At 37.9% G+C, this 25461-nt stretch overlaps 1 protein-coding gene across 1 annotated transcript; it reads left to right on the forward strand.

The window, feature by feature from the left end:
- Positions 1 to 2019: 2019 nt before the first annotated feature.
- LOC107097057 (lysosomal alpha-glucosidase-like) lies at positions 2020 to 19607 on the forward strand. The gene is made up of 21 exons (XM_015394033.1): positions 2020 to 2151; positions 2572 to 2682; positions 5068 to 5631; positions 6951 to 7096; positions 7887 to 8052; positions 8186 to 8282; positions 9362 to 9481; positions 9602 to 9720; positions 10308 to 10439; positions 10512 to 10622; positions 12225 to 12338; positions 13164 to 13248; positions 13342 to 13459; positions 13557 to 13690; positions 13895 to 14046; positions 14619 to 14767; positions 14866 to 15007; positions 15110 to 15208; positions 15399 to 15563; positions 15703 to 15849; positions 17909 to 19607. Exons 2-21 carry the CDS (start codon positions 2587 to 2589, stop codon positions 17969 to 17971), a joined length of 2919 nt encoding a protein of 972 aa, XP_015249519.1. The 5' UTR covers positions 2020 to 2151; positions 2572 to 2586; the 3' UTR covers positions 17972 to 19607.
- The last annotated feature ends 5854 nt before the right edge of the window (positions 19608 to 25461 follow it).

Raw genomic sequence — 25461 nt, forward strand, 5'->3', positions numbered from 1 at the left:
TACAGTTGTGTTCAAACTTACTTGTAAAATCCACCTAATAGCTTATAATTACACACAGAAATTAATTAGGAACCCTGTATATTCTACTCACAATAATCTGGTTTAGTGTAATCACATTTATTGTTCTATTATCAGTGTGTCTAAGAAGAACATTTTCACATCTCTGTGGTATTTGGAGTCAACTGGCATCAGCCTTTTTAACTGGATTGGATTTCATTCCACAGTTCCTCTGCTGTTCTTGTTTTTGTCCCACAAGCAGCATGTTTAAAGTCACCTCACAAGTTTTAATTTGGGTCAAGGGACAGAAACTGGGCTTGCTTTTCCATAATTGTTTGCCTAGAACCCAGGTAAATCCGGCTTAATGGTATGTTGGAGATTGTAATGTCATAAAAATTGCCATTTTAAGACTTTTTAAAATATATATGTTTTTGTAAACAGATCCATTGAAGGTCATCTGAATTGTCATTTTTGCTTTTATCAGTCAACCAAAAGTTAATGATTCAGTTACACAGTCTTAGCAGCATGGGCCGTAGGTTCTTCTGGTCCTCTATTACCATAAACAACATGTAGAAGTGAATAATTTTCAAATGAGAAATATCAGTTCTACCAAAATCTGTTTTTCATCTGGTTAGTGATGGTGAATTAGAATGATATTTTCAACACAACTGTAATTTCCTGCAACTGACATGTTTAGAAATGACCAAATCAAACACTTACTGCAAAGATGAGTTTTATATACTGACTACAAGTTCATTTATTCAGATTCTTCTGCTACTTGTGTATTTTAATAGCTTTTCGAGCGGATCGCACAAACTGATGTCAGTGGTTTCTTTTTGTCCAGACAGTACTTCTCTTATAATGAACTTTGAATGTGACCATGGAACAGATAAGTACACTTGAGTCTTATGGCGGCCATTAGCTCATTTTTTCATAGTAATAACATCCGAGTGATGTTTTTAAACTGTTGTTTTCTGTTTTTTAATACTTTTTAAATTTAATTTACCTTATGTTTCTAAGAATTATGTCATTGTCAAGACATGTAAGAAGCAACGCCGTCTACAAGGCATGAATCGGTTACGGTTCAATAATACAGGTTAACAAATACTAGATTGTCAGATGCTTGAAAATAATATTGAAACATTTTCTTATCATTGCCCTATCTTATATGTAATAAGCAGCATAAAGTAAAAAGAAAGAAGTTCAGAACCAACAGTCATAAAATGAATAATGGAACCAAAAGGTTGCATCGTCCAAAGAGGAAATTATACCATGCTGTGTTGATGGTGCCTGTCTAGCTGTATAACATGTGTTCTGCTTACAATAAAAGCATCTAACATTGCATTGTGCTTTATTTGACTGTGAGTAAAGTATTATTTCTGAAGTGGTTGAAAGCGTTAAAAATATCTCCATGCACCCTTGAGTATTTTGCATATATGTAGGCTAATTAGATTTTCTAGGTAGGTGTATTTTGCTGGGTGTCAACTGTTTGTTTATTATTTCACACTCTGACTTATGTTTTAAGTTAAGTACGCATACTTCCAAGTTGAGGTAGCTGGACACCTTTTTGACGCTCAAAATGGGTCTGAAGGGAGCATTATTATTTGTATTCCTACAAAAGGGAAATCTGTGATTTCAAATGTATTTGTTTAAATCTTGTTTTCATTTTTTGCTTTGAGCTGTATGTTTTTGCGTTTTTTTTTTTATTTTATTGGAATTTATTTTTATGTACATTATGAAAACGAAGACAATATTTAGTAAATATTTATTTTGGGGTCATTATAAGGGATCTCACCTTGTACGAGTTGTATTTGAATGCATCACGGAGCGGCTATTATGCCTAAGTTATATATCTCGACCAAAACTGCATTAAATATTTTGTATTAGTAACAATTACTTAAAATAAATTAGTTATTCGTTGGTATATAAGTCGGAATTTTTTTTTTGAACCTACCATGCGAGTTGTGTTTTTAGATTAGGCTGTCGTAAACCGGAAGTTATAAATATTCCCAGGGATCCTGAATGCAACCTACAGATAAACAGACAACATAAGCGGACGACGAGGTTATAGAAACACTTAATGCTGGCATTTGTGTAAGAGAAAGACTGTTCGTCTGCTGTATTTATTCATGTAAAAGCTCAGAGAAGACTCGGGTAAGATAAAATAATAATATATAATGAATAATATATAATGATAATATAGCGCTTTTGACTTTAGCTCAAGCTTATTCTGCTGCTAAAGTTAGCCAACAGTGAAACGTAGTTGCTGCTAGCAGACCTTTGTCTTCAGTTTCTGCATCGATACTGGTACAGGCTTTGCTAATCTGTACTACTGGACTTTAATTAGCAGCGAAATTTCCCTTTTTGTTCAAACTTGTTCAAACCAAGCATGTGTTCAGCAGAATTTAAACGAGTTATGCCGAAAGAAACCCAACTGTGGATCAAAATGTGGACAAATGTAATTGATTTCTTAAAATGAGCTGTTTGAAAGAGTTAGATTTTGACGACGCTTGATTTTTGATATATTAGAAGAAACAAGTGATCATCCTAAACTGTTTTGTCCAACCCTGACAGGCTCAATTTACCATAATGGTGTCTTACAAGAGGCTGAATCCAGAAAATGTTCATTTTTCTGGGGCACTTTTATCGGAAGAGCATCATCGTTCAGTTGAAGAAGATGTGGCCGTGAGTTCCCTCTTGTTTGATCATTGATCTCCTTCAGTTGAATTGAAACAAAAAAATATTGGGTCTTTCTGTTTGTTAGATTATTATCTTTAGATAATCTTACATAAAAAACTTGATTTTACACCAACCATTACATTTTTTGTTTAATGCTCACAGTGAGAAAAATATGAGCAAATAAACTTTAGTGTTTTAAAAATAATAGACCATCTTTGTCAAAATGGACACTATCTACTTAAAAATATATGTTTGGTGATGAAAACATTTCCAGCTGTTAAAGAGCCAATGCAGTTTGTAACAGATCACAAAAAATATTCAAAGAAGAGTAAGATAATTAAAACAATATATCAAAATCAGAAATCAAACATTAGAATGATCTATATTGTTAAAGATAGGCTCTCTGTATGCACCCTGATGCTCTATCTTTCCGGTTCTTTTCCCTGAAAAGTGATAACTCGGGATAAACTGTATACATAACACTTCATAACTTATATGTATTAAATAACCAGCAGACATGACAATAGATTCTGATAGAAATGATAATCTTACTCAGATCAGAGAGATTGCTTAGAATGTACAGAAGGCAGCTGCTAACCTCCGGGCTCACCTCTCAGGAAGTTGCCCCGATTAATAATTAAAAATGCATTTTATACAAATTCAGTCTGCCACATCATCTTATTTTACATCATACATGTTAGCAGATGATGAGACATCCATGGCTCTAGCCTTATCAAAATATTACACTTAGTTTTTAGCTGGAGGGCTCTCATTCCATTTTCAAATCTTTGCCACACACAGAATGAAGATTATGACTGTATATCCGGAAAGAGGAACTGTCCTAATTGGATTATAACGTCAGTTCTGACACGCAACAGGCAGCCAATAGCAGGGTGTAATAAACTCACATCTTCAATGATAATTATCCTAACACAGCTCTTGTCACATATTCCATCCATTATTTTCCACATTTTTCCCACCTGAGCTGTTGACTTCAGTAGGTCTTCCAGCATTTCAAAAAGACTTAGATTTAGACAAACTTTATTGTCATTTTGTATACGCAGAGTGTACAAAAAAAAAAACAAAATGTTGATGCATACAACTTACAAAAGTGAAATGAAAATGACCATTTATAAAAAAGCAGCAGTGATCAGAATGCACACAGAGTAGGAGAAAAGGAAAACCAGTTTAAAGTCATGGTGCTAAATGCATTGATATGGAAAGGTTCAGTGAAGTGCAAAATAAATAGATATGGTGCGAAATGCAGTAAAATGTTGAGTTTTGGTCTATTTAAAGTGATTATGAAAATATCAGCAACATTTGTAGTGTGAATATTATGTTTTTAAGTGTGATGCCGAGACTTGATTAGAGAGGCTCTTAATAGTTGCTTAAAATGATTTTATTAAAACAATTACTGTAGTATAGTAACAAATACTAGTCTTAGAAGTTTTTGCAGGTTATTTAAAGAGCACAGGATTGAATTTTCACGACAAGATGACATTAAAGTAACTAGAAATATGTTTTAAGGCTTTTTTCTTTGTCATTAGCTTGGATACTATGTGTTTTTGTGCATCAACTAATATCCAATAGAAGAAAATTCATTCCTTACGTAACATGTTACATTTATGTTACATTTTTCCCTATTTTAAGAGCTAAAAATTACAAATAAACTTTATTAAAAATGACAACATATTTCTTTTGGCAGCTATTTAACAAAAGTAATATGTGTTTTATTAAAAGATTATATAATATTTGCGTCTCTAAACAACTTTAACTCAGCCGGACTCAGAGCAAAATGGCTCTTTGGGTTTTATATGTTGCAAACCACTGGTTTAGCCAGAGAAAAATGTCTTGGTATGTTTGGGACTTTATCAGGTTCTTTCCATTTTCCAATAACTGTGAGATGTTCAAACCGGGGACTATTGATTCAACATAAACCCCTCTTAAACCTCCCAGTAGTTTTATGTCTGATCTTCCTGCTGTGATCCTCAGTCTTGATCAGAGATGTTGAACCCTAATCCTCCAGGGCAACCATCCTGCTGCTTCTCTGCTTTAACAAGCTTAAACTAGTTCCATATGTCAGTTGAAAAGCTAGATTGTATGCTTGCTTTATTATCTTAAAAATGCAGACAGTAATGACTGTATTTAGACTTAATATAACAGATAACTCTTCTTATTGGGAGCTTAGTTTAGGGACAGGTGGATTCTCTTTACTAATTGAGCAACTTAGGTTGAATTTAAATGAAGTGGTTTTATTTTGGGGTATCACAGTAAAATGCCTAACTACAAATGATCCCCACACATTTAAGCCTTGTAGCTCTGAAGTGCAAAAAAAGAAAAAGTATTATAGATATTTTTGCAAGCCGTTTTTCTTTTTTTTTTTTTTTTAAGGTGCCGCAGCCAGACAACACCTCACTGCTCCCCCGCAGGCTGTCATGCTCGATCACCAAAGCTGTCCTAATACTCGGCTCCCTTCTGCTGCTCCTCTTCGGAGGCTGGCTGCTCCACACCATATACTGGCTGCGCAGTACATCCGGCCCGGCACACAGACCACCACCCCCAGTTCCAGGACAGGCTCCAGGCTCTGTATTACAAGCAGATATAAACAACACTGTGACCAATGCACGCACCAAAGCTTGCAGTGTAATCCCAGAGGCGTGGAGGTTCGATTGCTACCCTGAGAGAGGGGTGGTTGTAAACCGAGAGCTGTGCGAGGCAAGGAACTGCTGCTTCATCCCTGCTTCTACTTTCGCTAGAAGGAAATCCAGGAAAAATGGTATCCCATGGTGTTTCTATCCCCCTGATTTCCCCTCATACTCTGTGGTGTCAGTGAATGACACGTCGATGGGACTCAAAGGGACACTTGTGAAAGATGTAAAGACTTACTACCCTGGAGACATCCTGACTCTAGAGATGGAGATAAGACATGAAACAGACACACGCCTGCGTGTCAGAGTAAGTCGAGAAGTTTTAGTCATCTTAACCAACTTCGTTTTGATTTATTAAGCTTGTGCAGGATGATTCCCTGCCAAAGAAGAGTTTGTTATAAGATCTGGGAAATTTGTTCCGGAAAATATGTGGGGATGTTTATGAGGAATTTTATTTACATTTAAAGTAGATCAAGAATGTGCGAGGAGGAGATGAGTAAGGCCGTTGTTGCCTGTTTTCTTCTTACACAGCTCTATCTGTTTGTTAGCTTCTGTAATCAGTGTAAACTTTGTTCTGATATTCATTTAGCAGCACAAACCTTAGATCTGTTTTAGCAACAGACTGATATTAAGTCAGCATTTACCAAAAAGGTGTTGCAACAGACAGCTCAAAGTCTGAGCCTGCACACTCCTGTGACGCTGCTGCATATCTGCCTTGTGTAGGAAGATAACCAGCCTTGCGTAAATATCACTCATCCTTTGCTTCTCTACAGATCTGACACTGTAGCATGTGATATTTATCTCTAGTTAATGGGCGTGTCCATGGATTTATTTGAAGATGTAAGACAAATACTTAATGACATCTGCATCCAAAGCTAGAAAAGTACAAAGTTAGTTTACTGATTTTAACTGGTTTCCTTTTCCGTGGTAGAAAGGTTACAGACCCTAATCTTTAAGAAAGGAAAAACTTGTGTGATCAAAACTTAACTGCTTATAGAATAGAACAGATTGGTCATTGCTGAGTAAATTTAGCTGTACGAGCACCAAAGATAAATAAAGTGAAGATTCAAACAGCAAAGAAATACGAGGTTTTACAAAATAGGATATTAATATGGTAGTTTTTTAGAAATGACATCTTCAGATTGAAATAAACGTAAAACTAAGTTGAATCATTTAAGAAAATACAAAGTGCTGTTGTACGGTCATGCAAAGAATTATTATGAATATAAACTGAGTCCTTGGCTAATTTGGGTAATCAGTTGAAGATGGTTCCCAAACTACCAGGAGAAAACAGGGAATACTCTGTTTCTTTATGTTTCTGCCTGAATTGAAGCAGAATCCAGATGTTTACTCCATCTTCGGTGGAGCTACAGCAGACCTACAGCATGCAGAACAATGGACCTGAAATGAGAAACGGTGAACTAGGACGTGGAATCCAGAGCAGATATGTCTTTTAAAAAGGACAGCAGACATAATATAGCCTTTTATATTAACTAACAAGATGAGAATCAGTTTGAGATCAGCATTTAACCTGCTTGTGCTTGTTTCTTTTGGGCCTGTTTTTCTGCAGTTTCTTGTGGTAAATTCTCCTGCATATATTTTTCCACAAACTTCTCTAAATGACAGATAACAGATCCCTCGAGTTCCCGCTTTGAGGTTCCGATCTCGGTGCCCACGGCCGTGAAGAAAGCAGAAAACCCCCAGTATGTCGTAGAGCTTTCAAAGCAGCCTTTTGGTCTCATAGTGAAGAGGAGATCTACAGGAACTGTGCTGTGAGTCTGATGGTTTCTTTCTTTTTTCTATCTCTACAATTTTTTTATTTACCAATTCTTTGTTTTCCTTAGTTATCATGAGTTTTTCCCACCTTCTTCCTCTGTGCTTCTTAGAATGATAGAAAGAAGACCATAAAGGTATAGTGGAGGATGTTTTATTTCCAGGTGGATCATCAAAATAAGTGATCCTCTTAATGGTCAATCATTCTGGTTAGATGTTTACGTAAGGCCGTCCTACGTGCTTGTCTCCATTTACACAACGGTGGTGAGGTTGACATAGTGGAAAAATTGCAAATCTTCTTTTGGAAAGTAAGCTTATATGAGCGATGCAAACAGCAACTTTTAAACAGAGCGTGCACAAGTAGAAATGGGCTCGTGCATGCTCTTGAACGCGTTTAATCGGCATTTTACTCTCTGGAGCAGGTACAGGGTTGTGCATTATTTTATTTTTTTTTTAAGTGGTCAGGGTGGGTCTTTTCAAAAATTCCTCCACTATACCTTTAAATTAAATAAATTAGCTGTTGCTAACGCTGATGTAGAGCTGCCTTTTTCTGCTCTAGTTCTGTGTGAAACCCTAATGTGTTGTCCCTTTATTAAAGTGCTCTACTGAAACCATTTATTGCACATAAAAATTCTGCTGGCATAAAACAAAGCTTTATCAGTTGGTACAAGTCTGTACAGAACCTGCAGAGCTGTTGCATGTATTTAGGGCAGAAATGCGTGAACTGTTTCACCCCTGCTACCTTAAAATCATTCTGCATTGATTTGGTTTCTTTTCCTTTTTCTCCAGCCTGAACACTACTGTGGCTCCTCTCCTGTACGCTGATCAGTTCCTCCAGTTTTCCACGGCTCTGCCCACTCAGTTCATTTATGGCCTGGGGGAGCACCGCTCCACCTTCTTGCACAGCGTTCAGTGGAACACTCTCACCATGTGGGCCAGAGATGTTCCTCCTATGGTAGGCCCAGTAATCATTTCTACTTTTCATCATTACAGTCTATGTGTTGTGATACTGGCTTCACCGGTTTACTCCTATAGGAATAATATGGTTAAAACAAAGGAAGTTTAAATGTGTTTTTCTTGGTTAATAGGAACAGACAAACCTGTATGGGGTGCATCCATTCTATCTGGACATGGAGAGCGGAGGGGATGCACATGGCTTCTTCCTGCTCAACAGTAATGCAATGGGTCAGTCTGTTAGTTATCCCCATAATTCCACCAGGAATCTAGTGGATTCCTGCAATGAAAAGAAAATTAAAGCTACAGGACTAATAATTATGATATGCAGATGAATTTAAAGCTCAGCATTTCACAACAGCAAAATGCTGACAAAGTGTAGAAACTCTGGAAAAGATGAAGTTGATTTCACATGATTCAGTTTCACGATTCCACCTCAACTTCCCAGTTTTGTGAAAGCATAAAGCCTTTGAATTCAACATCTGATGACTTCTGTTTAGTATTCCTCCTAATAGTGGAAAGCAGACGGAGGATACATGTTTGGAAATTACGTATTTTTTATTTTTATTTTTATTTTTTAGAAATACTTTTTAAGACTTAAAGATATACCAACTGAATTGTAGGTTTTTGGAAGCTGGAATCTGAGTCCACCACCTCTGTTTAAAGTTGTTTTTTCTCTCTTTACATAGATGGCTTCCTTCACGCCCCTCTCAAACCACCTATTTTCTTTATCCAGAATGTGAACATTCTGGTCCTCAAAAGAATGTCCTTTGTCCACAAGGTGCAGGTGTACTGCAGAGTCTTGTCCAGACAAGGCCGCTCTCAAAAACAATACCAAGATTTTTTTTTACTTTATTATCTGAAATCAGTTTAATCCCATCCAAATGAAGTGACTGTCTAATCAGCTTCTTTTTCAAAGACTGGTGAAAGGGTATTACAATTGAAACCGGTACAGAAATAGTCAAAGTCACACATGTTAAAACTAATAAAAACAATACATTTATATATGCATGCCTGCCTTCATTGATCATTAGTAAAAAGCCTTAGTGTTGATTTGTGTCTGTAAGGCTCTGCTTTGAAAAGGCCAATTTAAAAGAATGATTCATTTCTAGACCAGTTCTGATTTGTGTTTGGGATCTTACTCGTACTCGTCGTCTCCCGCTTTATCCGGAACCGGGTCGCGGGATCTTGGTATTGATTTTATATGACTTCTTTGTACGTAAAGTTGAAGATTTTTTTTCTGTAGATCTGCAAATCAAAACCCCTTTTTCAGATTTGCAGTGTTGATGGTGTTTTTTCTTCTCAACCAGATGTGGTCCTCCAGCCTGGCCCCGCCATAACCTGGCGAACCATCGGGGGAATCCTAGACTTTTACGTGTTCCTTGGTCCTGATCCCAGTTCAGTTATTGAGCAGTATGTGGATGTTGTAGGTCAGTAAAAGAACTCTGATCGAGATAAATGGCTGATAGTGCAGCTGAAAACAGTAAGATATTATAAAACCTCCTGACTTGATCACATTAAGAATCTTTTCCATGTTTTTTTTCTACCAGGCCACCCAGCCATGCCCATCTACTGGGCCTTAGGATACCACCTTTGTCGATGGGGCTATGATTCCAGTAATGCAACCTGGGAAGTTGTCAAAAACATGAGGAATTATGGGATACCTCAGGTGAAGTTGTTTGAATTTTTCATTGTTTTTTTTTTTTTTCTTTTTTCATCAGTGAAATTATGATGAATAATTTTCTAACAATAATCACCAATAGAAATAAACAAGTTTTCTCTGAGCTTTTTGTTTTTCCTCTGGATAGCTGGGTCATATGGTTGCTTTTTCCTTTTAAGGAAGGGACTTTCACTTTATCAACTGTTAAGACTCAGAGTTTCTATAAACCTAAACAAAAGTTCACCTTTTTACTTAATTTAAATTTAGTTCTTCTTCTGATTTTTATTGGCAATAAAAAAAAAAAAAAATGGTTCACCTTGTAGAGTATGGGTTATTTCTCATTTTGATTGTATGATACACTCTGCTGGGCTTGGATTTATCAACCAGGATCTAAATAAATCTGTCATTGTTTCCATGGATTCATGCCGACTTTAAAGTACAGTAGAGATCTGTAATGCTGTGGGTCTGTTTGTTCTGCAGCAGGAGGTTCATAAGAATGCATAGCATTGTGGACATTTTGAATAACGGAAACGTTTTGGTGCCATCTCAGTCTACAAACCTTATTGATAGTGTCTGCTGTGGTTGGGTGATTTCAGGATGTCCAGTGGAATGACATCGACTACATGGACCAAGCCAAAGACTTTACTTATAATCCGACCAGCTTCAACACCCTCCCCGATCTTGTCCGTGACCTGCATGCCCACAACCAGACCTACGTGATGATTCTGGTACGTAGACATTTAGAACTGTTTATTACTGATAAGATTTGATCAAATAACTGATTTATTTTCTGCCCACAGGATCCAGCAATCAGCAGCTCACAGCCTGAGGGCTCATACTGGCCTTTTGATGAGGGACTGAAGAGAGGAGTTTTTATTAAGGACGCCGAGGGAAAAACACTTATTGGGAAGGTGAGGGGGGGAGCTGGACATGTCACGTCGCTCTGAGGTTTTCGCAACAGTCGGCTACATGCTCAGCGTGTTTGTTTGATAAGCTATCACTGCAACAAAGACAAAGGAATGAGGATGTAATATCTGTGGTTCTGAGATTAGATTGCAGTCCACAGGACATCTAGTGGGTCAGCTCTGTACTGAAATGAGCAGCATCATCACATGTTTAATGAGAGCTGAATTAGGAAGTGATGGGCCTGCTTTAAAACAAGAGGAATGTTTTTAGAAGGTTCCCTGATTCAGAGAGATCAAAGCTAGATCTGCTGTGAATAAAACATTTTGTAGCTGTTCTCTAGATCATCAGTGCTACATTAGATGTTGGGCTGAATGATTTTAGGAAAACATGCAACATACTATTGCTGAAAATGTAGATAAGAGTTGACCTAAAAAAAAATTATTTTTAGTTTTTTTTTTTTCTTCTTTTCTCTCTTGTTACACAGCATTTCTGCACCCATACATAATGTGGGCCTTAAAGGCAGTTAGTCTATCCAGTGGGCCACTGTTATTATCAATAAACACAACATAAATGCGTGATATTTAAAACTGAATGCATGATATTTAAAATACATAATACTCCAAAATTCTAATTCCAAGCAGTCCCTTAGTGTTGGTACGTTCACAGAAGATTTTTTGTGAGTGTTGTTAACCTAACTTGTGACTTTGTGTTTGACTGATTTATCGCTTATTTTATTAAGCGATAAATGTTCACAAAAGGTTTGAATGAGGTTTTGAGCCACCAGTCTTTTTTTTTTTTTAAAGGCAACATCATTGGTGTAAGTATTTAATACTATTGGAAAGTAACATTTCAAACCACAATTCATTAGTTTCTAATATTTAACGGCAGCCACACTGATACTGGAGAATGCTGAAGGAGAATCAGGATAAATAAATGTGATTAAAATATCTTGTTTTACACTAGTTTAGGATGACGAAAATGAATCAGGGTTAAATTTCATGATCATTTCCTGCGTCACTCTGGGATTGTTTGCTTATTTCAATACTACATTTATGAATGGCTATAAATAAGGTGCTTCAAATGTGTATTTGTTTCTGTAAAGATTTCCTGTATTTGTGCTGTTTTGCCATCTCTGCAACTTTCCTGCAATCAAACACATGTGATAACTGTTTGTAGCATCAAGCTTTAACCATAACTGGTCTTTTTTTTGGCTCTCTCCTCTTTATAGAACAATTCTAAATCAACAACATTGGAGAGGGTTTTTTCTTTTTTTTTTTTTTTTCCATTAAAAACTTTTAAGATTACGTTTTGGCATCCAGGCTGGATTTAGCTCAGAGCTTTAAATGAATACATAAAAACCTTCACTTGCACTGTTGTTCTTTCCATTAGCTTGTTTCTAATAGCCTCTTGAATCCCCTTTGAGCTGGTCACGATGCATTGGATTTAACAACCTTTTAGTCTCCTTTATGTTTGTAGATGAAGCAGACCTGTCAGTCGTCGAAATTTAACCACAGCTTACAAAACAATGCTGTTAATAACAAACAATTAATGATTTAACAAGTGAAGGAAATCTAATAAATCTGACCTGCTTTCTGCTTTTCTTTTAGGTGTGGCCCGGTCCCACAGCATTTCCAGACTTCTCTGATGAGGTGACACATGAATGGTGGTATGAAAACCTGCAGCGGTTTCATCAGAAAGTGCCGTTCAATGGATTGTGGATTGTAAGTTTAAAAAAATCTATTTTAAATTCACAGCATCTTTTTATATAAAGTGCTTTGTATTGGTATTTATACTGTGGTAACTTTTTAATATCCTATTATACTTGTCCAGGAGGAGCGAATCCTAAAATTTTATGACTGAAAGGGATCCACTGGTTTTCCTTAGATAGAAAACTTTAAACCAATGTGACTTCATGATCTGGTTGAATTGGCTCTGTAAAGTACCTTCAGATGACATGTAATGTGAATTGGTGCTTTATGAATAAACTAAATTGACTCTTATCATGTTAAGCGATCCAAGGAAGATGATGATCTAAATTTACTACCAGAACCATATTGTTTACTGAATTCAGCCACTTTTACTCTGATATCCCTATATGTAAAATCCAATGCAGGCTGCTGATATCTGATGCCGCGGACAGGTTAAGAATGAAGTTAAAACAGGTTAAGTTTTAAAACAATATTTATCCAAAACAAGGTATAGAACAATGGAAATCAGTCAAGATGATAAGAAAAAGTTATACTAAAGTTATACCGTCCAAATGTATGGCACAACCTGATCTTACCATGAGAATGTAGCGTCTTAGAAAAATGGAGGTGGCATCTTCATGATGTGGAGCTGCTGGTTGGGGTTAATAGATAAATGTCTGAAGATAAATAGAAGGCATTGAAGCTGCAAAACAAAAAACTGAGACCCAGCCCAAACAGGATGACACCAATCAGACAAGTCAGATTTCTACTGACTAACATGCTTTGTGTTTCTCATTTATTGTGTTTCTCATTTATAAAAAATTTTGATTAACACTTCTTGTTTTAATTGTCTTTCAGGACATGAATGAGCCGTCAAACTTCATGGATGGATCTACGGAGAGCTGTCCATCAAACAGTCTGGAAAATCCACCTTATACACCAGGTGAAAAACATTTAACCAACCAGTGAATCAGAAATGCAACAACATATAAACCCTCCATCCAGTATACAACATGAACATTTTTGTTTCTTCCAGGTGTGCTGGGAGGTTTGCTGAGGTCTAAGACTATTTGTGCTTCTGCACAGCAGAAACTGTCAACACATTATAACTTGCACAGTCTTTATGGACTCATGGAAGCTAAAGCCACGTCAAGGTCTGGACTTCAGAGGAAACTGAGCTGACAGTCAAGCATGTGCTTTGATTTCTGAGCTTAATGAGAGTTTTTTTCCTCTCATTTGTGTTTCATTCAGTGCTCTGAAGAGGATTTTGGCAAAGAGACCCTTTGTGATCTCCCGCTCCACCTTTCCCAGTCAGGGGTTGTATTCGGGTCACTGGCTTGGAGACAACCGCAGCCAGTGGAAAGACCTTTATACCTCCATCGCAGGTCAGGAGCTCAGTCAAGCTTCCTTGTGTTTACAGAAATAGCCTGATAGACGTGCTTATAAAATATAAGTAAGGCAGTCACACATTACACACGTAATGGAATCATTTGAAAAAGCTGTCTCTCCACCAGGTGGCACCAAATCCTACACACTGTTTCTTGTAACTTGTTTGTGATTTACCGTATCTCTCTGTTCCTCACCTGTAGGTATGTTGACCTTTAACCTTCTCGGGATCCCGTTGGTGGGGGCAGATATCTGCGGCTTCAGTGAGGAGACGCAGGAGGAGCTCTGTGTCCGCTGGACTCAGCTGGGAGCTTTTTATCCCTTTGCACGAAACCATAATTCCCTCGATTTGGAGGTAAGGAGGGCCGATTAGAAAGAAGATGGATTTGCTGGACGCTAAATAAACTTTTAACTGCGAGTCCAAACAGCATCGCAGCCAACCTGAATGTAGTAGAAAATATCACAGTGATGATATTTAAGCAGGATATGACTGATTCTTATATAATGAATATGATTTTTTTTATTTTTTTTTATTTATTTTTTTTTATTATTATTAACCTTTTTAAATGATTTTCTTAAGATTTATCATTATAAGGTTTTGGATTTTATGCAGTTTAAAAAGTCATTTCTGGGTTTATAAAGTGTTCTGTTCTACAGACAGAATTTTATTGATAATTTCAAGAATTTGTCCTCCTTAGACCTCCACATATCGGCTTATTAAATTCTTTAAGAAAATATAGAAACAACTTTAAACTGAAGTAATGCAAAGATGCTCATTAATTACATCATGGCTTTATGTGTAAATGAGTGATCATAGTTAAACTGGGGTTTGGTTTAGGGTGACAGCTGTGTCTTTGTGCTGCTGCTCTCAATCTCAATAAGGAACAAAGTTGAGCTCTAACTTTTTTTCTTTCTTCATTTCTTCAGCCTCAGGATCCGACGGCGTTCAGCCCGCTGGCCCGTACTGCCATGAAACAGGCCCTGCTGCTGCGTTACTCCTTCTTCCCTTTCCTCTACACCCTCTTTCATCACGCTCACCTCAAAGGACACACAGTCGCTCGGCCTCTTATGTTTGAGTGAGCAGAACTCTGGTCTCATACTCATGTCTTGCTTTGGCATATTTTCACCCCCTTGAACTGAATCCTGATTTATCTCTTCTCTATTGAACCATCAGGTTCCCCAAAGACATCAAAACGTACAGCATTGACAGACAGTTTCTGTGGGGCAGGAGCTTATTGGTGACTCCAGTGTTGGACCCTGGAGTCGACTATGTGAACGGGTACTTCCCAGAGGGTCTGTGGTATGACTATTACACGGTAAGAATATTTATACTGAAACACAGCTGTTACATGAACAATGCTAAAGCAGGTGAATAAACATGGTGCTTTCTCTCCTACCTGTGGTATTTACCCCCCCAGGGCGACTCTGTGAGCAGCAAAGGAGAAGAACTTCATCTCAGTGCACCGCTAGATAAAATCAACCTGCATCTGCGTCAGGGCTCTGTGATACCAACTCAGGTATTACACTCTAGTTGTGCTCAACCTGTTTTCCATGTGTAAAAAAAGAAGCACTTAGAGTGAAGACATGTTAATTAATGCTGACATACTAGAATATTGGAGATGTTTTCTATAAAATGCAGCAAGATTTAAGCTCCTCTCTCATCCACCTGTCGGTAGTTTCTGTTAAGGTTTTCTTTTTCCTGCTCAGGAGCCCAACCTGACCCTGTGGGTGAGCAGCGGCCAGCCTCTCCATCTGGTATCAGCTCTTTCCGATGATGGTTCGGCCAGCGGAGATCTGTTCTGGGACGACGGAGAAACCCTCGACACCTATGAGACCGACCGCTACACATACGTTGTGTTCAACGTCTCCCAGGTGCCAGCGCTTCATCCACATTATTTGTCAGGGATTTTAATTGGCATATGACGGCTAATCACAATGAACTGGAACACTGTGTCTAAGTTTGACTAAGTTTTATGTAAAGCTACTGACCGTTTGTCCTAAACTTTTTTAGAACGTGATGACGTCCAACGTGCTTCACAGCGATGTGGAAGGCTCATACATAACCATTGACTCAGCCTCATTCTATGGGGTGAAGGAGAAGCCCAGCAAAGTTCTAGTGAATTCCCAGGAGGTCCAGTTCGTCTACAGAGACAACCAGGTGAGCTCTGGTCTAATGGTGAAACATATAGTACGAGGGGCGTTCAATAAGTAATGCCCCTGGCCCACTTCCAGATGTTTGATTGAGCTGAAATTTAGCATGTGAAGTATTTTAAATCTCTATAGATTAAGTAGCAAATAGCAGCTCTGAACTAATTGTGGTTTCTGATTTAGTGGTGTTAAAACTGAGTCAAGTCTGAGTTTTTCCATTTGAAAGGACGCACACAATGGGAGACTTATGATCAAATGAAAGTAACTTATAGTGATAATGTCCCATAATTTAACCTTGTAAAACATTTTGCAAGGTCATATAATGGGCATCATCCCCATAAGTTACTTTAATTTCATCAAAAGTCTCCCGTGGTGTGAGTCCTTTTCAATAGAAAAACTGGATCACTGCTCGACTCTCAACAGGCTCCATTTCAGACTTTACTCAGTTAAAACACCTGTAAGTCAGAAACCACAAGTAGTTCAGAGCTTTAATTTGCTATTTACTCTATTGAGATTTAAATAACGTCACACGCAAATTTTCAGCTTGATCAAACATCTGGAAGTGGGTCAGGGGCATTACTTTTTTTTTTTTTTTTTTTTAACACATATATCAGCAATATTTACTGTAGAGGCATATTTACCTTCATAAATAGATTCTTATTTTAATTTGGAAGTTCTTTGTATCCTGTAATATGCAGAATAATGTTAGAAGACCTTATGTATAAAAACTTTCTGACCAGTAACTAAAGGTGCATTCAAAGCAGCACCGTTTAGTCCACTTTAGCAGGAGCATAGTTCGTTTGGCCAGGAAGTTTGGTTTGTTTAGGGAGGTACGAATGCGCAATCGAACTCTGATGCAGACCAAAAAAACAAACTCTGGTCCTCCTCAAAACCTAGTCTCAGTTGAAGCAAACTCTGGCGCGGTGCGAATAGAGATGTAATCCCAGACGGACTAGAGACCTCTCCAAAAGCTTTAATTGTACTATAATTGAGGGATAATAGAAATTAAGTTATTCATAGCTTAAAAATATGAATAATATGTGTCACATGTGACAGCCACATTTGGAGCCTTGAGTATTAAAAAAAACAGTCTTTCATGATTTCATTGTTGAAAGATACTTATCTACCAAACTAGCCAAAATACAGCATAGCAATGACACTGCTGGAATCTGTTGTCATTCAATGATGTTTACATTTTCACGGATATGAAAGTCGTTTTGTGTCGTTGACTAACCATCTTTCTACAACGGTTCTTGGTGCAGTGCCACCGCAGGCGAGATGGTAAATAGGAGGGTCGAAAGGTTTGTTTCGGGTTGAAAAGTGTCTTGTTAAAGAAAACGGTACCAGATGAATATAGTAATTGTAGGGGCAAAGCTGATGCTTAAAGCCACTGGAGTGTTTTTAAACCGGAATCTTATGGTTGATGTCTTATGGTTGGGTGAGATGGTGAACAGGAAATGCCCAGACACTGTTCTTGCTGTTTAAAGGTTGATTTATTCCCACTCTTGCTGCTTACAAAACAAAACAAATTATACAACAGCCAGCTGTGAGTTGACAGCGTTTCCTCGCCAAGCGGTCAAACTGATTTGCCTTTTCCGGTAAAACACATGCACATACACACATCATTTCCCTTCTTTTATAGAGCTTGTACATAATGGCTTCTACAGTAACAATGTTTCAATTTTGGCCCTCAATAGATCCGAGTCTACTTATCAGGTGTGAAAACAACCTAAGAGTTTTAGCCTGTGGGAAAAAAGCCTTTCATTGGTTTGATCTGGTTTGTTCACTGATTCTATCTACAGTTTGTTCTCCAAGTCTCTTGGTTTATATCCTGTAGACTAACAGAGCCTCATTATACGGATTTACAGATGAGCTTCTTTGAACTGGTTGATGCACATTACTGTCAGATGACCAAACTGATGGGAACTTTGTGTTTTCCAATGTGAGCGTCAGCAATGTTGGACATAAATCATTTGTGATCAATATGAAACCCTTGTAGAATGATGACTTTTTTATTTTTTTCCTCTCGTTAAACTGGTGTATTTGTCTCTTTCTTTCCCTCTCTGCAGGTTTTATCAGCTGCAAACCTGGGTCTCAGCCTCATCCAGAACTTCACCATCAGCTGGAGCTAATAATCAGACTGATAGTTTATGACAGCGCATCAGAGACACAGAGAGTAGAGAGTTTTAACATTTGGCTTCTAGTTTCAACACACTGGATTTCAACTCACAAATGCCTGTAACTGTGACGCTTCATTGTTTACTTGCATCTTTTAAGCCACAGGAATTTGTTTTGCTTTAAGCTCAAAGGGTAAACCACCGGAGGGTGATTTTTTTTTTAAAGCCTAAAAATCCTCTGTTCACTGAAGTTTAATAGAAGTGTTAAGAGCTGAGATCCTAACCTTTGGGATTCACTGATTTGGAAAACTAAATGCTTTATCAGTCAGAGGTGGAAGTGAAAGTTTATTTGAACTAGTCTGGTCAAGTTTGAATGAACGTGCTTCCTCTTTAACAACCTTTCATCAAAAAAGGTTTCATGACTGACAGGCTAACGTTGATACACATACTGCTAACACCGCTTTATTATTCAGACCTTTCATAATGAAAGCTTAACTCAGCGGTTCGCTCTGTCTTCAGTTTGATCAGAACTACTTTTTAAAATCTTCTCGTATGCAGGAAGGTGATGTGCAATAAACAAACAGGAGGGTCGATTTCCATCCTTAAAAATGTGACGAATCTGAATGTAACTGTTTTTAGTGCGGAATGAAGTTGCGTGGATATTTCTTTTGCACTGTTGTTGCTGCAGTATTTTAAAGTTAGGGAGAGGTGCCTTACGCTTTTGTTTTAATTCCTCTAAGAGACCGTTTGTTTTTAACTGCTTGTTGTGAGCAAGTTTCCCACTCTGGCGACTGTCAGACTTTAAAGAGGAAAGATGTTTTAGGAATTAAGTGGTGCCCAGATGCAGTTTTTAATTCAGATGGGTTAAATCATGCAACGTTGATGAGACATTTGTGATTTTAATGCTGATCTGAGTTTTGTTCTGATATTTTTCAGTTTGTTTTATGATGTTATACAATCAGTTTGACACATTTTTGTTAAAAAGAGTTTTTTTTTTTTTAACCCCTTTCCTTTTTATGAAACGCTTCTGTGTGCATGGAAGGAATGATTTATTTCAATATAAAAGATGGAGCTATTGATGACTGTAATCAACAATTTTGATTTGGGAAATATTAGATGTTGTGTTGCATTTACCACCACTAGAGGGAGCAGTGTCTCAGTCCTTGTGGGTTTTTTTCTCCACATTTTAACAGCTGTGTCTTTATATTTCACATTGTTTGTTTGTCTAAAATGCCAGTATTCTTTTAAATCAATAAAGTCAAAACATAAACAAAACTCTCATTAATGCAACTAGCTGCTGCTTGGTCTGCCTTTTAAAAGAGGAAAGCTGTGTAGATGTATGCTAGACAGGGAATTAATAATGCTCCCGGGATATAATGTGGCTGCTTCTTTCACATTTCTTCCTCTGTTTCTTTGTGTATTTCATTTAAAATGCATCAATAATGTGGTTTTAATTGGCAATTTTTTTGTGATTGATAAAATACTTGAACACTAAAAAAAAAGCAAGTAATTTCCCTCCTTTTACAGAACATTTCATCTGAATGAGTTACCAGGCCAAAAGGACATTTCAAAGCAAAGTAAATTGATGTATTTTCATTTTAATTTGAATGGGCAACAATTCGTTCAATAAATGTTCTCTTTAAAATGTGCTGAGTGCATTAAAATTCATTTTACATAGAGCCTCTTGTGTTTCATTCATATACATTATATTGCCAAATATTATAGAGCCATTTGCCTTTACATGCATGACTTTAATTACATCCCCATCTTAATTCAAATGTGATGATGGCTCATGCTGTGCAACTATCATTGCTTCAACTGTTTTGGAAACTATGATGATGGGACTGGATCCCTGTCTCTGGTTCCATCAAAGGCAGCAATAGGTGTGATGATGACCAGCTGAGCTTTAAAGCACAGGCTCCCCTCAGGGCTGCGTCCTGAGCCCCCTACTGTTCACTCTGATGACGCATGACTGCGTCCCCAGGTTCACCACCAATTACATCGTGAAGTTTGCAGAAGACACCACGGTGGTGGGCCTCATCAGAGATGACCACAACTACAGAGAGGAGGTGGTGGAGCTGGTGCAGAGATAACAGCCTGATCCTCAACGTGGAGAAGACGAAGGAGATCATCGTTTACTTCAGGAAGAACCGGCCTAACTATCAACAGCTCAGCTGTAGAGCTAGTTAGCAGCACCAAATTCCTGGGGGTGCACATCACAGATACCCTCACCTGGACTGTAAACACCAACTCACTGGTCAAAAGGGCACAACAGCGCTTTTACTTCTTGCAGAGGTTGAGGAGAGCCCTCCTGCCCCCACCCATCCTCTCCACCTTCTACAGAACCACCATAGAGAGCATTCTGACCAGGTGTCTCACTGTGTGGTGTGGAGGCTGCAGTGCCTCAGACTGGAAGAAGGTGAGAACAGCAGAGCACCTCTTCCCTCCATTAAAGACATCTCATCCCAGCGCTGCGTGTCCCGAGCCTGTAACATCATCAATGACCCCTCACACCCCCACCATGGACTGTTCTCCCTGGTGCCCTTGGTAAGAGACTTCACAGCATTCGATGCAGGTCCAGCAGCTTCCAGAAAAGTTTCTTCACCACTGCCATCAGACTGCTAAATGCTGTATAAAATGGGCTTGTAAAAAAACAAACAAAAAGAACCCTGAATGTTTGAAACTAATATACAGTTATATGTTTACATTTATCACTGCTTCTTACCATTTATCACTGCTGCACTTTACAAAAAATGAAAATATCTTGAGAGCTGTACTGAACGAAATTTCTTTTTGTAAACACTCTGTGTACACTGTGTGTACAAAATGACAGTCTGTCTAAGTTTAGAGGTTATGTTACCTTCGTCTCTCGTTCTTTTGGCTTCACACTACTAAACATGAAAGATAAGGCCATACCTAACCAAACATGCTGCCCAGCTCCTAGTCTAAGGTTATCTCCCGCCTTGTCTATTGTAATGCATTCATGATTTTATTTGCACTGTGTAGCACTTTGAGATTTTTGTTAATGAAAAGTGCGGTACAAATTGGATTTATTATTATTATTATTATTCCATGCTGGTCTCCCAGCCTGTACAGTAAAACCGTTACAAATGATCCAGAAGGCAGAGGTGCGTCTGGGCTTCAACCAGCCCCAAAAATTCTCACGTCACCCGTCTGTTCATTGAGCTTTACTGTTTACCCCTGGCTGCCCACATCCAATTCAAGTCCCTAATGCTAGCCTACAATTTGCTCAAGGGTACAGCTCCTGTCTACTTGAACCCTCTAGGAAAAGCTTATGTCACTCTGATCATCAGTGGTTTTTCGTCTAGCAGTGCCTACTCCATGCTTAAGACAATCCAGACTGTTTTCATATGTTGTTCCAAGATGGTAGAATGACCTACTAAGTGCTACAAGAACAGCAGCGTCTTTTATAGATATCTCTTAAAAACCAAACTGTTCAAAGCACATCTCTTATCCTATCTCTTACCCATGCCTCTGCACCCCGCCACTACTCTTTCTCTACTTCCCTTTATCTCTTTGCTGTCACCACTGATTCTGACTAGGGATTGTCCTCTAGAGCAGGCATCCCCAAACTCGGTCCTCAAGGCCCGCTGTCCTGCAGGTTTTAGAGGTTTCCCTGCTTTAGCACAGCTGATTATAATGGTTGCAGTAGACCAAAAGCCTGTTATTCAGCTTTCAATTAAAATCAGCTGTGCTGGAGCAAGGAAACCTCTAAAACCTGCAGGACAGCGGACCCCGAGGACCGAGGTTGGGGATGCCTGCTCCAGAGAACTTACTGTAATATTGATGATAACTGTAGAATTGTATCTAAAATGTCTGCTAAATGCATAAACATAAACCTTTACCAGCCACCAAGGGGAGCATTTTATTTTTTCCTAGCACCTGCAAGGTCAAAGGTATTTGTTGTAAAGAGTGAAGCTGCTCTGGAGGCAGATGTGTACATCTAAAATTTATAAAATTTGAAAATACGTCAAAACCCCAGGTGTATCTAGTGTATTTAGATTGAATTATCATCTCCTTTGGATGAAATTTTATTTCTCCCATAGATCTCTTTGTGCATGTTTTAGCGGCATCAAACCTCCATTTCTTGATTGTCAAGTTGTAGAAAGGCTCTGCAGATGCTGCAATTTTTACATCTTTTGACGTCTAAGCTTAAAAAAAAAAAGCTAACTGCAGTCATCACGTTTGATGAGTGTCTTTTTAATCATGTATTTTACTCAAATCCCCCCAAAACAATCTTCATGTTATTTTCGAATCATCCATCTGCAAAGTTTTGTTTGCATGTCTCTTTGAAAGTAGAGGAGCTCCTGATTGTTGATTTAAACATTTATAAATTCAGAAATATCAGGTAATCACTGCCAGAAAATGCTACTAAAATCTATCCTGATTACAGGATTTTTTTCACATTTTAAATACTGTATTACTAACTGGTCACTCACAGCCTTAAAAACCACATAAGGACAATTTAATAAAACCTTTTAAGGTATTAAATAGAAAACCTTTATCCTTTCATCATTCTCTATTTCTCTAAAATACAGTTTTCTTAATTTTGAACATTTAAAATTACCTGTTTAAAATCTAAGGTTTTAAACTGACTTGCTCCACCACCCCTGGGAGCGTTTAATAAGCTAAAATTACGCATTAGTGGAAAGGTAACCTGATTATCTACTATAGGTAGCTGTGTGATTCCTCACATGTGGTCAGTAGGTGTTATCAGTCCAGGGTGCAGGAAGTTTGAACAACATCCCAGCCGCTGTAAGAGACTCTACAACATTCAGTTAATTGAAAACATAAAAGATGGCTCAAAGGGAACCAGATCTGTGGCTCCTAATGTCAGGTTATCATTATCCTGTGCAGTGTTGTTAATGTTCAACTGTCTTATTATATTTTCCACTATGTTTTTAATGTATGTATATATATTTTTTTTTGTTTACATTTAAATATTCATGAATATGAACAGTTCCCCGACAAAAATAAAACAAAATATATAAAAAATAAATTAAAATGAGTTGAAAAGGTCCAAATATACCTATAGAGGGCAACCTGGGTAAAGTCTGCCAAGTGTCTTCTATGTGTTGGAGAAAAGGGGATGTTCTCCAAGGCCCCCCTTTATTTGAGTTAGACCCTTGAGTCCATCGCTGCTCTAATTGATACCATTAGTCTGTCAGGTTGAGATCAGGATTCAGGTTGTTCTGCACCAAACTTTGAATTTGTCACAACATCAGGTTCTGTTTTCCCGATTCCTGCCAAACATCGACTCAACATGATTTTTAGAGCATAGAGAGACAATGCTTTGAAATGGTTTAAAAGACAAATAATCTTCTTATATTGGAGGACACAAGGGGGCACCATCTTTCTAGTTGGATTTTAGTTAGTTAGATTTTTGTTTTTTCCATCTCCCCTACATAGTTTAAAGCACATTTTTTGAGTTTTTGTACCAAGCTGTTAGTCTGAATCTTCAAATGCTAAAAAAAACAAAAACCCCAAAGCATACAGTAAGGCTTAAACTTCTGGCAACTGTTTTTCTTCTTCCTTTTCTCTGGAAATAAAAGTTCTGGTTAATCTTTATCTCTTTTATTTGCCACTACAGTCCTTCTTGCAGACATTAACAGGGTTGACACCCTGCTGTGCTCTGGCATAAATTATAGGATGGCTTTCTCTTTATTATTTCCTTCCTCAACTGTCCTCAAATAACTCCCCTCCCACCACCACCGCCACCACTTTCCCTCTTATTGACCTTTTCCTCCTTGTCTATTGTTCTCCTTGACACTGCAAAGAAACTGTTTTCCAGATAATTGTGTCTCTTTTCCTATCCAAACGTCGCTGATTCATGCAATTTTTGAGTGAATTTCACTTTAAAGTCCTGATGATCAAACCAGGAAACCTGCAGCTTTTCCTTGAGGATTTCATGAGTCATGATTCAAAAGCACAGAACACACTGCAGGAGTGTTTCAGAAAGTAAAAGCCAACATCTTGTTTCATATTTTCTCCTCCAAGAGCCAACTTTAAGGTAGAGTCCAAAACTGATAAACTGGACCTGCAGCAGACATGCTTTTATTGGCAGCGTGCAAGTTTTCTCAGGCTAACTGTTTCCAGATGGGTGTTTGAAGAGGGCACATGCATCATTCGCCGAGGGGGAGGAGAGATAGAGAGAAAAGGAGCAGAGGGGGTCTGTCAGAAGCATTGTGCTCCACTGACGAGAACATTTCCTGTCTGGCTTTAGGAGGATTAGGTATTTGTGGGGGGTTGGGGGGGTGTAAGCATGGGCAGCATGTGGAAAGAGGAGCAAAGCATTTAGATGTTCGTGACCATACTTGTTATGCACTAAACAGAAAAAGTTTCATTTCTCTGGAAACAATTCTTGTATTAGCGGCATCTCTGCGCGTGGGAAGTAGTGCACAGAACATTTCACTGTATGAAAGAAGTTATTATGCTCCATTTGATAATAAAGGGAAGCCATATTTCATCATTTAGACACACGGTTACAGTGTGAAGGAGTTTTGGGAGTCATAAAACAGTTAAATGCAGCTTCATTGTCCACTTCACTCCTTTTCTGGCTGGTAGTTTTTCTAACATTAGAGTTGGTGGCACTGGATTCCCTTCAGCAACAACACAATAGTGCAACTATTTGCCTTTGTGTGTGTGTAGAAATATAGTTGTTCCTGTCATTATGCTGTGGATTTTTAGGCTTCTATTTTTTTTTTCTTTTTTTTTTTTTTACATTCCCAATAAATAAGAAAATCTTTATAATTGGAATTTAAAGGTTTTATATCAAAAGCCTGTCAGATTCCACCACTGTCACTTTTTGGCTAAATTTGGCATTTTGGACTTTCCTAATTTTATAAATTACAGCCTTTTAAAATTGATTTTTTAGTTTTTAAATGCATATGCACCTACACCATTAAACAACTGCAAACAGAGATTGTAGGGCTATAGAAAATCTACTAGAGCGGCTTCCTATGGAAATTGTAAGTTCTCCTTTCGAAGAAGCACTTTTGCTCAAAGCGCCCTGTCTGTGAGAGGATTTGCAGTTTGGAATTCACTTCCTGTTGATTTAAAGTCTTTAACCAGTTTTAGTATGTTCAAAAACAAACAAAACTCTGGTTATGTCAAAAAACAGAACTGTATCCATTTTTGATATTTTTTTTTCACACAGTTTTTGTGTTTTTTTGACAGAAGCCCCCTGTGTTCCAGATAACACACCATGGGTCGATATATGATTGCATCTTATTTCACATTAGAGAAGTTCATTCTAAGTATTTATATGGTTTAAAAATATGTTAAGATTGATTTGGACAGGTTTAAATGTTTTGTGGCAAAAAATCCTATAAAATAGTCTTTACCTTTATGCAACTGGTGGTTCTGTCTCTTGTCCCTCTGTACCTTATCTGAACTTAATACATTAAGTGTTGCTAGAGACGATAATTATCTCGAGGCTTGAACAGTTTACAGATCTGGATTGCTTTTGGATTAAACTAGATTAA

The sequence above is a fragment of the Cyprinodon variegatus genome, unplaced genomic scaffold (assembly GCF_000732505.1).
Source record: "Cyprinodon variegatus isolate N-32 unplaced genomic scaffold, C_variegatus-1.0 Scaffold667, whole genome shotgun sequence".
Classification (NCBI taxonomy): domain Eukaryota; kingdom Metazoa; phylum Chordata; class Actinopteri; order Cyprinodontiformes; family Cyprinodontidae; genus Cyprinodon; species Cyprinodon variegatus.

What these genes read in the sequence shown, in the direction of transcription:
- LOC107097057 (XM_015394033.1), top strand. Translation starts at nt 2,587, where the DNA reads ATGGTGTCTTACAAGAGGCTGAATCCAGAAAATGTTCATTTTTCTGGG. An exon ending in ACACACGCCTGCGTGTCAGA is followed by an intron (nt 5,632 to 6,950) that starts GTAAGTCGAGAA and finishes TCTAAATGACAG; the next exon opens with ATAACAGATCCCTCGAGTTC. An exon ending in GAAGCTAAAGCCACGTCAAG is followed by an intron (nt 13,460 to 13,556) that starts GTCTGGACTTCA and finishes TGTTTCATTCAG; the next exon opens with TGCTCTGAAGAGGATTTTGG.